Raw genomic sequence first — 17,144 nt, 5'->3', positions numbered from 1 at the left:
CACCTAGACAATGCTGGTTACGTAAGAAGGCCTGCTGGATGACCGCCTCAAGCAGGGTCAAGTTGTCTATAGTTGAACGACATCTCCGAAAGCCACACTGAGAGTGGCTAAGGAGCTGCCTGGTCTCGAGCAGCCAAACCAGGCGACGGTTGACCATGCGTTCCAATGTCTTCCCGACACAGCTCGTCAAAGCAATACTCCGATAACTACTGGGATGCATTCGGTCCTTTCCCGGTTTGAGGAGGGGAACCAAAATCGCCTCCCTCCACGAGTCAGGGAACGTGCCGGATGACCATATCATATTAAAACAATTCAGGAGTACTTCCATGGATGGCAGCAACAAGTGCTGCAGCATGCTGTACAGGATTTGATCAGCACCTGGTGCAGTATCATGAGCCACAGACAGCGCCGAATCCAGTTCCCACATTGTGAAGGGGCAGTTGTAGGGTTCAGAATTCGGAGACCGGAAGTCCAAGTGATCCCTCTCGATAGCAGTGCGGTAGCGGCAGAAATCTGGATCACAGTTCATAGTGGCAGTAGATTCGGCAAAATACGTGGCCAGTGTCTGGGCAATGTCTCTCGGCGCCGTGAGTAGACTACCCTGATGCAGCAATGCCGTGACAGGTAGTTGGCTGCGTTTCCCGGAGATCCTCCTGATGGCTTCCCACACTTTTGTTGAACTAGTGGAGCGGGAGATGGAGTTCAGGAACGATTGCCATGACCGTCGTTTGCTCTCTTTAATCACTCGCCGCGCCTTGGCCCTTGCCACCCGAAAGGCCGCAAGATTGTCAGCTGAGGGACGGCACTTGAAGCGGCGCAGAGCTGCACGGCGGGCTCGGATGGCTGAGCGGCACTCAGTGGTCCACCAAGGGACAAGGCGCCTCTTGGGATGACTTGAGGACCGTGGGATCGACAATTCAGCAGCATGGGAGATCACGGCTGTAACATGGTCGACCCATTCGTGGACGCTGGCACGGTGTTCCAAAACAGCTAAATCGCTGAAAAGTGTCCAGTCAGCTCTGCAGAGGTTCCACCTGGGCGGCACTGGTAATGCCACAGTCTCATCTAGGAGGCGAATCCAAATGGGGAAGTGGTCACTAGAATGGAGGTCAGCGGCAACCTCCCACAGAGCAGAATCCGCGAGTGCTGGAGAGCAAAAGGAAAGGTCAATAGCTGACGACGACCCAGAAGCAGTACAGAAATGAGTGGGAGCACCAGAGTTGAGGATGCACAGTTCTTCGGGTGCCATGAGGCTTTCCAGAATGCGACCCCTGGGGCAAGTAGTCGTAGAGCCCCATAAGACATTATGAGCATTGAAGTCCCCCAGAAGGAGAAATGGGCGGGGGAGTTGGGTAATAAGGTCTGTGAGAGCCTCAGAGTCTATGGCGTCCTGAGGCGGTAAGTAAACGGAACAGATTGTGAGCCTCTGCCCCGCAAGAAGGTCAACTGCAACCGCTTGCAAGTCCGTAACGAGAGGGAGCTCAGATGAGTGGTGCATGTCATGGACAAAAACTGCAACACCACCCTTTGCCCTTTCCCCCATCAGATCATCTTTTCGATACACGGTATAGCCCCGTAAAGAAGGAGCATCAGTGGCCCGGAAATGTGTCTCTTGGAGACATAAGCACAAGGGGCGCTCACGTACAAGGAGTTGTAATTCGGCCACATGCGTCCTGAACCCATTCAGGTTCCACTGTAATATGGGAGCCAGTGATCAGGGTGGCTGAATTTTCACCCTGCCCCTGTGCTTTGGAGGAGAGCCCGTACTGGCCGGAGATTTATTCCTGGGGCGAGAAGATCGCCCCCGGTCGACATCAATGTCCATCAGCTCCGATGGCGACCCAAGGGAGATGTCAGATAGTACGATGGCATCATCATCGGACTGACCGTGACTAGTCTCCTCAGGTGGCAAAACCTTCACCTTTGGCGTCTTCGTCTTGGGGGGCTTAGAATGCAGAACCTTGTCAACAGTTGGAGCTTTACTCGCCTGGGCAGAAGGTGCCATATGGGGAGGTGCAGGAAGTACCCCAATGTCAGCAACCACGGCCTTGTCCGATGTTGTGGGGAGAGCTGCAGGTTGCAAAACAACCGCAGCAGCACAAGTGCACTGGCAAATGCAGGTATTAGTGCTGACACTAGCAACCTCCGTTTGTGTAGCAACAGTGGCCAACTGTACCGGTTTCTGCAGAGTGGAAGCGAAAGATGTTGTAAACACAGGAGGCTGCATGGCCTTAAAGAGCTTCTTGGCCTCACCATAGGGGATGCGCTTAGATGTTTTGATCTCCTGTATCTTCCGTTCCTCGATATAGATGGGGCAGACCCGGCTCCAGACAGGGTGACTCCCAGAGCAATTCACGCACTTCACAGGCGATGAACAATCGGCTCCTTCATGGGCAGGCTGACCACATTTACCACAAGTGGCTATCCCATTGCACCCCAACGTAGTATGCCCAAAGCGCTGACATTTAAAACAGCGCATTGGGTTGGGGAAATATGGCCGTACTGGCAAACGTAAGAAACCCGCTTTAACATGCTCTGGGAGTCTCGGGCGATTGAACGTGAGAATAAACGAGTCGGATTTGACTAGGTCCCCATCGACTCGTTTCATAATATGCTGCACGTCGACAATACCTTCGTCAGCCCACTCAGATTTCAACTCGTCCTTGGGGATATCCACCAAGTCCCTACATGTCACAACACCCTTACTATAGTTCAAAGTGGAGTGGAGCTCGATCTCGATAGCGTACTCTCCGAGACAGGTTGCTTTCCTAAGAGAAGTGACTTGACGGGAACTAGAAGTTTCAACTAACAGAGTCCCATTGCGCAGACGCTTCACAGATTTCAGTGTTCCTGCAATTCCCTCAAGACCCCTGTGGATGTAAAAGGGAGAAACTCTCTCAAAGCTACCTTCCTTCCGTTTGACAATCAAAAACACATTCTGGATATCAGCATGTGCTCTGTTACGACAGTCTGATAAATCTCTAGTAACACCAGGCGCTGGAGGACTCGCAGCACGAAGTCGCTTTTTCGATTGGGTGTGTTTTCCTACCAGTGGCCCACCCAATCCACTGGTAGGGGGAAACGTAGAGGTCGAAGGGTCCATTGTGGTCCCACGAGCAGCTAGGGAACTAAAGGTCCGCTCAGACAGAGCCCCGCGTGCCTGAGTAAGCCTTATACAACTGGGGTGCGGCAGGTGCCCCAGAGGTTGCCCGCTTGCGACTGTTCCACCCCAACAGCCATGCATCTTATAGGCGCGCAGCACACCATAAGATTGAGGGGTTTTTATAGAGGTTTACCTTCCTCGCAATCCAGGCGGTCAAGCCAAGATTACCATTCCCCGCAGCATACAACATTCCACCGCTGCGCCATGCGGTGGTCGCTGAAGCATGTCCAGGGTTTACGGTGACAGGAGACTGGCGGCGCTGACCAGTCCCCAGCTCAGGACCCCGGGGTCGCCAAGCCCGTACTCAGCAAATGAATGCTGAGCCCCTGGGGGGGAATGAAAAATGGCTAGAAAATGCATTACTTCAGGCTTTAATATAGTATTTTAGTTAAGCTTGTGAATGAGATCGTAACACTGAGCTATACATTTGTAAGTATGCCCATTAATTACATTTATAAGCTTACTTTTTCTGAATGGTAGGCCAAATTGGTGGGCAAGTCAGGAGCAGTATCTGGAAAACTGAATGTTTATTCAATGACTTTATTAATATGTGGATTTACTATCACTTTTGCAGGAGTGTTCTTGTCATAACAAATTTGGTTGTATGTGGATATCTTCAAATTCTCGTTCTGGTCTTTCGGAACACCTCCATCAGAAATTTCGTCTGAGTTTGAAACATTTTTGTATTAAATAGGCCATATTGTTTGAAATAACTGATATCTTTGTTAGAAAGAAACTCTTTAAAAAGTAAAACGATTTGTTTTAGTGGCTTTCAGTATATGCTCCCTATATTATATCCCTCTGGTGTACAAATTCGATACAATTTTTTCAGGAGATGCTTTATAGCCCGAAAGTCTATGTTACACGGTATACACGTGTTATCACAAAAAGAAATTTGTGGATGGTATTGTCATGACACAACGCTAGGGTTGTCGTCCTATGTTGCTCGATTGGAGACAGTTTTGGTGATCTTGCGGGTCAAGGCAACATATCGACACTCTGTGGAGCATGCTGGGTGGGTTACAACAGCAACATGTGAACGAGAGTTATCCTTTAGGGGGAAAAAAACGTGGAATGCTGTTCATGAATGACAGCACAACAGGTCGAATTGAAACGGTACAGTAGTTTCCGCTCTATAAGCAGCAGGTTTCGCTGCTCGCTTGCACCGAGAAATACAAACAGAGGCGGCCCTGCCGCCAATTTTATTGTACGACGTGGCCGGCCGCGGGTGCAACAGAATCCATGTGGACGGGTGGGAAGAAAAGTGTCAGGCTTCATAATACGTATTTATATGTGACGTGTGTTATGCATTTCTTGTACTTGAATGTGAATCTGCACATGAACTTTCCTAATCCTCCGCACACCTTCCCGTAAAGCGTTGCCAAATCTTAGTTGGGAAGTAGTTCTGTAGAATAGTAGTGCCAACCTTACTCCTGGGTAGGGGATCAGAGAGACATCACAGGCAGGTAAAAGTCAAAGACGTTCCAGTGTTACAAGATTTGCGGTGGAGAGGTTGGTCACGGCAAAGTGGTTCGACCATCCCCTCCACCGGGGTCCAGGAAGACCTCCGGGTGCCCGCCATATTCCTGGAGAGTTACAGAAGACGGGTAAGTGAGCAGACGTGCCCTCAGTGCGTCTGTCTCAATGCTCACGCATGGAAGAGAGGTATTTGAACATTTGTACTAATTCTGTTATTTCCAGATTCGGATTGTGTAAGGAAATGAATGTTCTCGTTTAATTTCTGAAATTTGACCCCCTGTGTTAATGCATCTGGTCCCCAGTTTGTCCGTTATCCTCCTCACATAGTGGATGTCCCATGCAAAATATTGGGAGACTTTGGTGGTATACATTTGGCCAACGCAATTCCGTCTTGCCCGTAGAAATGTGCGTGCAGATTAGTATATAATATACCCCAGCTATAAGTTGTAAAATTGTAGTGTTTGTAAACTGGAGCAGTTGCTGCAATCGCTATAAAGTCGAGTGATAATGTTTAAAATAAATAGGTAACCAATTGTCATCAATCTTTAACATACCTTAAAAATCACAAAGAAGTCAAGTTAAAGGAATTCATTTAAAATAAAATATATAGAATGCAGGGACCCACACATCAGCGCGTGAGCCCTCCAGCCCCTTGCCTAGTATCGTACAGAAAGGGCACACTCTCTAGGTAGCGCTCTCAAGCTCCCCTCCCCAGTTATCCGTTGCGCAATTTTCATTCAGGGCTTGACTACATCAACTTTCATCTGGCGTCCCTAGGCAAGGAGGTTTGACGGTAATCTTTCAGAATCATCAAATCACCAGACTAACGTATAATTTTGCAGTCAGGATGCTTGGGGATGACCACTAGACTCTCCTGTTGTCATACGAAATCCCAACTCAAACCATAACTCCAGGTGTAGGTCCAGTGCGTGTAGCACGCAGACAGAGTGGGTGTAGACTATCATCTGTCCTCCTTCTAACCAACACAAGGCTATCATTGACACCGAGGCAGAACCAACTTTCATCAGTAAACGCAGCATACCGCCACCCTGCCGTCCAATGAAGCCACTAAACTCGCAAATGGCCGTGATTCAGTGCCAGTGGAATGTACGGTAAGGGGCTCCTAGCTCGGAACTGCCATTGAAGTAATCGATTTGTAGCACTTTGTTGTGTCACTGTGGTGCCAACTGGCGCTCCGCTTGCTGCTTCAGACGCAGTACGATGCGCCAGAGTCATACGCCAAACACGTTGGTCTTCCCTCCTCTCGGTAGTGCCACGTGGTCGTCCGGAGCCTGGTGTTCTTGCGGGCCTACATTCTCGTGACCACAGCTGCCTGCAGTCATATACATGGCTACATTCCTGTCAAGTCATTCTGCAATACCGTAGAAGGAACATCCAGCTTCTCGTAGCCCTAACACACGACCTCGTTTAACTCAGTGAGGTGTTGATAATATCATCTTCCACATCTTAAAGGCATCTTTAGCTATCATCAACTCACTACGGCCAATCTCAAAGGTAACTAACACTCACGACCGTTACAACACCTTTTTAAAGCAAACCCGATTTGCATCCTCATAGTTGCGCTACTAGGGCCACTCTTATGCAACTGGCGCGAAATTCAAATAGACATAATCTGTCAGACGTAGAAATCCGCCTACCAATTTTCGTTTATGTGGCATAACTCCTACTTGGCTTGCGGTTTTTTCCGTCAGTGTATTTCATCCATCTTCTGCAACTGTCTTTCTACACTACTGGCCATTAAAATTGTTATACCAAGAAGAAATGAGATGATAAACGGGTATTCATTGGACAAATATATTATACTAGAACTGACATTTGATTACATTTTCACGCAATTTGGGTGCATAGATCCTGAGAAATCAGTACCCACAACAACCACCTCTGGCCGTAATAATAGCCTTGATACGCCTGGGCATTGAGTCAAACACAGCTTGGATGGCGTGTACAGGTACAGCTGTCCATGCAGCTTCAACACGATACCACAGTTCATCCAAAGTAGTGACTGGTGTATTGTGATGAGCCAGTTGCTCGGCCACCATTGACCAGACGTTTTCAATTGGTGAGAGATCCGGAGAATGTGCTGGCCAGGGCAGCAGCCGTACATTTTCTGTATCCAGAAAGGCCCGTACAGGACCTGCAACATGCGGTCGTGCATTATCCTGCTGAAATGTAGGGTTTCACAGAGATCGAATGAAGGGTAGAGCCACGTGTCGTAACACATCTGAAATGTAACTTCCACTGTTCGAAGTGCCGTCAGTGCGAACAATAAGTGACCGACACGTGTAACCAATGGCACCCCACACCATCACGCTGGGTGATACGCTAGCATGGCCATGACGAATACACGCTTCGAATGTGCGTTCACCGCGATGTCGCCAAACACGGATGCGACCATCATGATGCTGTAAACAGAACCTGGATTCATCCGAAAAAATGATGTTTTGCCATTCGTGCACCCAGGTTCGTCGTTGAGTACACCATCACAGGTGCTCCTCTCTGTGATGCAGTGTCAAGATAACCGCAGCCATGGTCTCCGAGCTGATAGTCCATGCTGCTGCAAACGTCGGCGTACTGCTCGCGCAGATGGTTGTTGTCTTGCTATCGTCCCGATCTGCTGACTCAGGGATCGAGACGTGGCTGCACGATCCGTTACAGCCATGTGGATAAGACGCCTGTCATCTCGACTGCTAGTGATACAAGGCCGTTGGGATCCAGCACGGCGTTCCGTATTACCCTCCTGAAGCCACCGATTCCATATTCTGCTAACAGTCATTCGATCTCGACCAACGCGAGCAGCCAAGGTCGCGATACGATAAACTGCAATCGTGATAGGCTACAATCCGACCTTTTTCAAAGTCGGAAACGTGATGGTACACATTTCTCCTCCTTACACGACGCATCACAACAATGTTTCAGCAGACAACTGCCATTACATGCTTGTCCCACTTCATATCGCTCTGCAATGTTACGCCCAAATATTTAATCGACGTGACTGTCAAGCGCTACACTACTAATGGAGTATTCAAATATTAGAGGATTCTTTTTCCTATTCATCTCCATTGATTTACATTTATCTATATTTAGAATTAGCTGCCATTCTTTACACCAATCACAAATCCTGTCCAAGTCATCTTGTATCCCCCTACAGTCAACGAAGACACCTTCCAGTACACCACAGCATCATCAGAAAACAGCCGCACATTGCTATCCACCCTATTCAAAAGATCATTTATGTAGATAGAAAACAACAGCGGACCTACCACACTTCCCTGGGGCACTCCAGATGATACCCTCACCTCCGATGAACACTCACCATCGAGGACAACGTACTGGGTTCTATTGGTTAAGAAGTCTTCGAGCCACTCACATATTTGGGAACCAATCCCATATGCTCGTACCTTAGTTAGGAGTCTGCAGTGGGGCACGAGTCAAACTCTTTCCGGAAGTCAAGGAATATGGCATCCGTCTGACACCCATCATCGATGGTTCGCAAGATATCATGTGAAAAAAGGGCGAGTTGCGTTTCGCAGGACCGATGCTTTCTAAAGCCGTGCTGATTCAGGGACAGCAACTTCTCTGTCTCAATGAAATTCTTTATATTCGAATTGAGAATATGTTCAAGAATCCTGCAACAAACCGATGTTAAGGATATTGGTCTGTAATTTTGAGGATCCGTCCTTCTACCCTTCTTATATACAGGCGTCACCTGCGATTTTTTCCAGTCGCTCGGGACTTTACGTTGGGCAAGAGATTCGCGATAAATGAAATCTAAGTAAGGAGCCAATGTAGTAGAGTACTCTCTGTAAAACCAATACATAAATAACACATTAGTTACAGGTAAAACTCTCGAGCAACAAATTACATGATTTCCCATTCGACAGAAGTGCCACCTAAGCTGGCAATATTTCCGCGAGTGCAGCCTCCCATTTCGTGTCAGGCGCAAAACTAGGTTAGTGGTTCCGGCACTGCACCCAGCGGCCGACACTGCCTTCCCCTCACCGCTCCTCACCCCTAAACATCCATAATGCGGGGGCACGGCCGTTCCCGCCAGCCATCGCGCCAACCGTCAGTTTATCGTGGACAGACAGTACCTTCTTCCTCCCTACATTTCCATCATTAAGCACTAGAATTGCATCATAAGTTACAATTCTGACAACCGTAGCACTTGAAAATGTGGTTTTAGGGCATCGTTTCGGTATGAATGAATTTACTCATTTGGATTCTAGGTTTTTTAGAAGTTCAAGAACGACCACAAACCAGTAAGTGTGTTTGACGACATCCAGAATACAACTTTTAACCCTCTCCTTGCCATCCCTCTGAGCCTGCAGATACACTACTGGCCATTAAAATTGCTACACCAAGAAGAAATGCAGATGATAAACGGGTATTCATTGGACAAATGTATTATACTACAACTGACATGTGATTGCATTTTCACGCTATTTGGATGCATAGATCCTGAGAAATCAGTACCCAGAACAACCACCTATGGCCGTAATAAGGGCCTTGATACGCCTGGGCATTGAGTCAAACACAGCTTGGATGGCGTGTACAGGTACAGCTGCCCATGCAGCTTCAACACGACACCACAGTTCATCAAGAGTAGTGACTGGCGTATTGTGACGAGACAGTTGTTCGGCCACCATTGACCAGACGTTTTCAATTGGCGAGAAATCTGGAAAATGTGCTGGCCAGGGCAGCACTCGAACATTTTCTGTATCCTGAAAGGCCCGTACAGGACATGCAACATGCGGTCGTGCATTATCGTGCTGAAATGTAGGGTTTCGTAGGGATCGAATGAAGGGTAGAGCCACGGGTCGCAACACATCTCAAATGTAACGTCCTCTGTTCAAAGTGCCGTCAATGTGAACAAGAGGTGACCGAGACGTGTAACGAGTGGCACCCCATACCATCACGCCGGGTGATACGCCAGATGACGAATACACGCTTCCAATGTGCGTTCACTGCAATGTCGCCAAACACGGTTGCGACCATCATGATGCTGTAAACACAACCTGGATTCATCCGAAAAAATGACGTTTTGCCATTCGTGCACCCAGGTTCGTCGTTGAGTACACCATCGCAGGCGCTAGTGTCTGTGATGCAGCGTCAAGGGTAGCTGCAGCCATGGTCTCCGACCTGATAGTCCATGCTGCTCCAAACGTCGTGGAACTGTTCGTGCAGATGATTGTTGTCTTGCAAACGTTCCCATCAGTTGGCTCAGGGATCGAGACGTGGCTGCACGATTCGTTACAGTCATGCCGGTAAGATGCCTGTCATCTCGACTGCTAATGATACGAGGCCGTCGGGATCCAGCACGGCGTTCCATATTACCCTCCTGAACCCACCGATTCCATATTCTGCTAACAGTCATTGGATCTCGACCAACGCGAGCAGCAATGTCGTGATTCGATAAACAGCAATCGCGATAGACTACAATCCGACCTTTATCAAAGTCGGAAACGTGATGGTACGCATTTCTCCTCCTTACACGAGGCATCACAACAACGTTTCACCTGGCAACGCTGTCAACTGCTGTTTGTGTATGAGAAATCGGTTGGAAACTTTCCTCCTGTCAGCACGTTGTAGGTGTCACCACCTGCGCCAACCTTGTGTGAATGCTCTGAAAAGCTAATCATTTGCGTATCACAGCATCTTCTTCCTGTCAGTTAAATTTCGTGTCTGTAGCACGTCATCTTCGTGGTGTAGCAATTTTAATAACCAGTAGTGTATTTACACCAACTAACGTGGCACCGATGAACACCGGGATGTTCATCTGTTGACACCATGCGGAAATATGTAGCTCATACTGCACTTTTCATGCCACTTACAATGGATAGGTTCTGCCTGACAGCCTTACCACGATACACTTACATAAATCTCCGTCAGTATGAAGGGGCAAAACAAAAATTGCTTCTCCATAAACATAGGAGTTGGTCTGTTACTGTTTCTAAGATACAGAACACTGTCACAGATGATCTATAAAACCAAAGAGTAAATATCACAGCCTTCTAGATGTAAGCTGTCCAAGTTTGCTTGAAAGTAATCCACAGATTCGTTTTTGCTTCAAAAAGTAGGCGTGTTAGGAAGGTCGCGTCCAAGAATTAATTATTTTTCGGGCATTCGGGTGCGATTTCAGCATTGAAACTTTGGGAACTTACTGTCCATGAGTTCTAATAATAAATAAAAAATAAACTGAAAACTGAATTTCCTGTACGTCCCCCTCAACGCGACGCTATCGCTATCTATAACGACAACGAGTAGGAGCGTCGCTTCTGATTGTGCTAGTAGGCTCTTGAACTTCTCCTTCTTAACTATATTTCACTACATCCTCAAAAAAGACATCAAAACTGTTATTTCTATTGAATATAAAACACAATATTTTACATTAAATGAGAAATTACAATAAATGCTATAAAATAAAGTGACTCATGTTACGACAAGACGTTGTCGTTACGACATCCAGAAAATTTTTTGAAAACAGCATTTGCTCCTCCTCACTCAACATGAACTGCCATATCGAGTAAACTGGGTTTGGAGTGTGGACACCGCAGCTGGACTCGTATAGGGCCTAGACGTGCAGTAGATCATACCCCTTCTGGTCAGCCTGATTTAGGATACTGACGATTTCCCTAAATCATTTGTGGTTAATGCTGGGGTGGGTGCCTTCACGAACACCTACTTCCTCTTACATCAAGAGATTTGTGCTCCGTCTCTATTTTTAAATTTCGGACAAATAAAGTATGCTCCTATTTTCCGAGGGAGGCCGATCTCAAGAGACTGTTGTTCTCAAAAGGTAGGTATCTGTTCTGATACAATAGCCTGACAAACACAGTCTAGCCCTTTAAAAATGTTCCGAGCAGTTAATACAGAGCAGTATAGTATTACCTTAGTTCGTTTCTGTTTCATTGTGGGAGTGTTCTATCTTTGGTGAAATTTCTCTGCAGGACTCTTCAGTGGAGTGAGCATGGAAAGTGGGGTAGCAACGACACCCTGGGCGCTGACAGACAAACCCCGCGAGAGGGCGTACCGGATGGCGGAGGCGCTCGGCTTCCAGGCGCGGGGCGATAACCACACTGACGACGACGACGCGCGGCTGGCTGCCTTCCTTCGCGCCGCCAACTACACAGACCTCACCGATGACGACTCTATCGCACTCACGGATTTCGTAAGTGAATTGTTTCCTAGTGCAAAACATGGATACCATTTTAATCAGCAAATTGCTGAAGAACCATATGTTCGAAACAAACACACAATTAATAAATACACAGTTAGTTACAGTTATAATTAATTACTTTTCCCATAGATCAAAATCACGACAGACTTGTAATGTGCAGCATGTAAACAGAACTAATATAAAATACACTACTGGCCTTTAAAATTACTACACCAAGATGAAGTGCAGATGATAAACGGGTATTCGACAAATATATTATACTACATGTGATTACATTTTCACGCAGTTTGGATGCATAGATCCTGAGAAATCAGTACCCAGAACAACCACCTCTGATACGTCTGGGCATTGAGTCAAACACAGCTTGGATGGCGTGTACAGGTACAGCTGCCCATGCAGCTTCAACACGATACCACAGTTCATCAAGAGTAGTGACTGGCGTATTGTGACGACCCAGTTGCTCGGCCACCATTGACCAGACGTTTTCAATTGGTGAGAGATCTGGAGAATGTGCTGGCCAGGGCGGCAGTAGAACATTTTCGGTTCCAGAAAGGCCCGCACAGGACCTGCAACATGCGGTCGTGCATTATCCTGCTGAAATGTAGGGTTTCGCAGAGATCGAATGAAGGGTAGAGCCATGGGTCGCAACACATCTCAAATGTAACGTCCTCTGTTCAAAGTGCCGTCAATGCGAACAAGAGGTGACTGAGACGTGTAACCAATGGCACCCCATACCTTCACGCCGGTTAATACTCCAGTATGGCGATGACGAATAAACGCATCCAATGTGCGTTCACCGCGATGTCGCCAAACACAGATGCTACCATCATGATGCTGTAAACAGAACCTGGATTCATCCGAAAAAATGACGTTTTGCCATTCGTGCACCCAGCAGCGTCAAGGGTAACCGCATGGCGTTCCGTATTACCATCCTGAACACATGTTCTGCTAACAGTCATTGGATCTCGACCAACGCGAGCAGCAATGTCGCGATACGATAAACCGCAATCGCGATAGGCTACAATCCGACCTTTATCAAAGTCGGAAACGTGATGGTACGCATTTCTCCTCCTTACACGAGGTATCACAACAACGTTTCACCAGGGAACGCCGGTCAATTGCTGTTTGTGTATGAGAAATCGGTTGGAAACTTTGCTCATGTCAGCACGTTGTAGGTGTCGCCACCGGCGCCAACCTTGTGTGAATGCTCTGAAAAGCTAATCATTTGCGTATCACAGCATCTTCTTCCTGTCGGTTAAATTTCGCATCTGTAGCACGTCATCTTCGTGGTGTAGCAATTTTAATGGCCAGTAGTGTACTTATCTACAATTAATGTTTTAAAAAAATGTGTAGCCGTATGCTGGCCATTTACAGGTCTTTATTAATGACTCATTACCTTTGATCATAAATTTCTCTATGGTGTAGAAGGAGTCGTTGAGGAGAAACCTCTTTAACCCACATTTAAAAGCACTTCTGCTATCTGTCAGGAATTTTATTTCCATGGGTAACTTGTGAAAGACTTTTATAGCTGCATATTTCATCCCTTTCCGCGGCAAGGTTAAATCCATTATAAGGGAAGGGGGATTATTTTTCCCTATATTCAAACTTGTGAATATCTCTGTTACTGTGAGACATGTGTCGCTGAAAACAAATTTTCGTAACTGAATAAACGTACTGTGAGGCTGTGGTTAATGTTTCCAGTTACGTTTTTGCCTGAATAAAGAATTGTCCGAGAATATCATTTCACAAGACATCAGTGAATGAAAATATGCCATATAACTTAACAATTTCTTTATACCAAAGTTGGCGTTTATTCTTTTGGCAAAAGTAACCGAACCTAATCGTTTAGCAGGTCCACTACATGGTTTTTACAGTCGAAGTTTTTAACATAAGCATACCTAACCTTTTTATTACTTCTTGTTGGTAAACTAGGTCAACAGGTGAGCAATTTTTGACAGTACAAAACTGCGTACCCAGCGTTTTATCAGAGCTTAAAGGTAGCCCATTTGTGCAACACTATTTCCTCTGTTAATACTTCTTTGCTCAGCTTCACAACAATGCTTGTATCATCTATAAAAGGTCTACTTTAATGCTTCTTTCTGATTCAAATAAAATGGCAGATCGTTAACATAAACAATAACAGTAGTGGGTTAGTGATCGAACACTATGGTACTCCCATTGCAATCCCTCCCAGTACAGGTGACGTAGTGACCGTGTTTGTATTACTCAAACTGCCTAAGATAACTTTTTGCATTCTATTTCCTAAATAAGAACTGAACCAGGTATGTGCTGAACTACATATTCCACAAAAAATTGACTTCCTCAATAAAATATTATGACTGACACAATTAAATGGCTACGATAAGTCACAGAAGATCGCAATTGGTGATGTTTTATCATTAAAAGATCTTATTATGTACTCAGTTAGTGTACAAATTGCTGACTCAGCAGAATAGTCCTTTCGAAAACCAAACTGTGTTTGGCCAGGTATCACATTGGTACACAAAACTATGTAAGGAGTGACACCGGGCGATAGTCATTGACATCTGACGAGTCACTCTTTTTATAGAGAGGCCTAACAATGGCGTATTTCACTCTTTCTGGGCAAACGCCCTGAGTTAATAATGCATTAAATAACATTACATATTGAAGAGACACAACAGTTTAGTGTCTTATTGGAAACAGTGCCCTCACGCCAATGCGAACTTCTCCTATTTACAGGGTGTTTCAAAAATGACCGGTATATTTGAAACGGCAATAAAAACTAAACGAGCAGCGATAGAAATACACCGTTTGTTGCAATATGCTTGGGACAACAGTACACTTTCAGGCAGACAAACTTTCGAAATTACAGTAGTTACAATTTTCAACAACAGATGGCGCTGCGGTCTGGGAAACTCTATAGTACGATATTTTCCACATATCCACCATGCGTAGCAATAATATGGCGTAGTCTCTGAATGAAATTACCCGAAACCTTTGACAACGTGTCTGGCGGAGTGGCTTCACATGCAGATGAGATGTACTGCTTCAGCTGTTCAATTGTTTCTGGATTCTGGCGGTACACCTGGTCTTTCAAGTGTCCCCACAGAAAGAAGTCACAGGGGTTTATGTCTGGCGAATAGGGAGGCCAATCCACGCCGCCTCCTGTATGTTTCGGATAGCCCAAAGCAATCACACGATCATCGAAATATTCATTCAGGAAATTAAAGACGTCGGCTGTGCGATGTGGCCGGGCACCATCTTGCATAAACCACGAGGTGTTCGCAGTGTCGTCTAAGGCAGTTTGTGCCGCCACAAATTCACGAAGAATGTCCAGATAGCGTGATGCAGTAATCGTTTCGGATCTGAAAAATGGGCCAATGATTCCTTTGGAAGAAATGGCGGCCCAGACCAGTACTTTTTGAGGATGCAGGGACGATGGGACTGCAACATGGGGCTTTTCGGTTCCCCATATGCGCCAGTTCTGTTTATTGACGAAGCCGTCCAGGTAAAAATAAGCTTCGTCAGTAAACCAAATGCTGCCCACATGCATATCGCCGTCATCAATCCTGTGCACTATATCGTTAGCGAATGTCTCTCGTGCAGCAATGGTAGCGCCGCTGAGGGGTTGCCGCGTTTGAATTTTGTATGGATAGAGGTGTAAACTCTGGCGCATGAGACGATACGTGGACGTTGGCGTCATTTGGACCGCAGCTGCAACACGGCGAACGGAAACCCGAGGCCGCAGTTGGATCACCTGCTGCACTAGCTGCACGTTGCCCTCTGTGGTTGCCGTACGCGGTCGCCCTACCTTTCCAGCACGTTCATCCATCACATTCCAAGTCCGTTGAAATTTTTCAAACAGATCCTTTATTGTATCGCTTTTCGGTCCTTTGGTTACATTAAACTTCCGTTGAAAACTTCGTCTTGTTGCAACAACACTGTGTTCTAGGCTATGGAATTCCAACACCAGAAAAATCCTCTGTTCTAAGGAATAAACCATGTTGTCTACAGCACACGCTTACAGCAGAAAGACGACGTACAGAATGGCGCACCCACAGACTGCGTTGTCTTCTATATCTTTCACATCACTTGCAGCGCCATCTGTTGTTGAAAATTGTAACTACTGTAATTTCGAAAGTTTGTCTGCCTGAAAATGTACTGTTGTCCCAAGCATATTGCAACAAACGGTGTATTTCTATCGCTGCTCGTTTAGTTTTTATTGCCGTTTCAAATATACCGGTCATTTTTGAAACACCCTGTACATTCACCTTTATCTTCCTTATTTCATATGGTTGTGTGAGATTAATTCTTATTTCACAAAATGTCCTCTGTATTGCTCCTTCAGTCTACTATTTTGCTTTCTCTTCTGAACTATTTGCACCATTTTCTCATCTATTTTTAAAAAGTAATAGTTACAAATATCCGCTATACATATCCTTCCTTTTATAGTACTCTCTCTTTTAACAATACTCCACACCGTTGACAGTCGTTTACCTCCAGATAGGCATGCATCTCTTTAACTTCTGCTAGCTGAATGATGCATTACCTGCAAGGATGCTGCTATCTTGAGCAACACCGGTAGGTAAATTTTATGTATCCTATTTATAAATGGTTAAAAGCACGTCCAGATTACTTTTCCTGCTACAATCCTTCAGGAATTGATCTCTTCTTTCTGTCTGACAGAAGGGACAGTAATTCATCAACATTTTTTCATGCTAACTTCATAAGTAACTAGTGGAGACCTGCATACTGTCACAAAAGTAAATATTACATTTCCCAGTAGTAACTCACAAGCACATGATTTTATATCCTGATAGATACAGAACTTACTTATCTCTATATTTTTGTGTTTACATCCTTTTCTTACGAATCCGACAACTCCTCCTTTATCCATATGGTATCTACATGAGTATACAGTTACCTCATAATCACTTACTATTGTAATTTCCATCCCTCTAGTTATATGGTGTTCAGACAGGCAAATGACATGAATTCCTTTCCAACTATTACAATCTTGTAAACCAATTAACAAGACATTTACTTTATTTTTTGCCCCCTAATATCGTGATGAAGCACATTGAGTTCACTTTTCCCTGAGTTATTACAAGACGAACTGGTAGTTTCTGTAGATTTAATTCCCTTTAATGCTTTGTGTCTGAATTTTGTTCTGACGTAAATTCAGTGTCTCACTTGACCACAGGAATATGCCTGTGCGTACTGGAGGGCACCCTTGTGTTTTCTGCTAATAGATCTACTAATTTATTCTTACTCTTCCCATTCAGATGTAAACCATGATAAGAATCTACCCATCTTCATATA

At 45.7% G+C, this 17,144-nt stretch overlaps 1 protein-coding gene across 1 annotated transcript in view; it reads left to right on the top strand.

Annotated features, from left to right (window-relative positions):
- Positions 1–17,144, top strand: part of LOC124805653 (juvenile hormone esterase-like) — a 65,409-nt gene that overhangs the window by 38,149 nt on the left and 10,116 nt on the right. The window contains exon 4 of the mRNA XM_047266220.1: positions 11,611–11,831. Within this exon, the coding sequence (XP_047122176.1) occupies positions 11,611–11,831 (221 nt within the window). The remainder of the gene's footprint in view (positions 1–11,610; positions 11,832–17,144) is intronic.

The sequence above is a fragment of the Schistocerca piceifrons genome, chromosome 7 (genome assembly GCF_021461385.2).
Source record: "Schistocerca piceifrons isolate TAMUIC-IGC-003096 chromosome 7, iqSchPice1.1, whole genome shotgun sequence".
In the NCBI taxonomy this organism is placed as follows: Eukaryota; Metazoa; Arthropoda; class Insecta; order Orthoptera; family Acrididae; genus Schistocerca; species Schistocerca piceifrons.
Note: the sequence above shows the minus strand (reverse complement) of the source record. Positions and strands in the feature narration are given on the sequence as shown.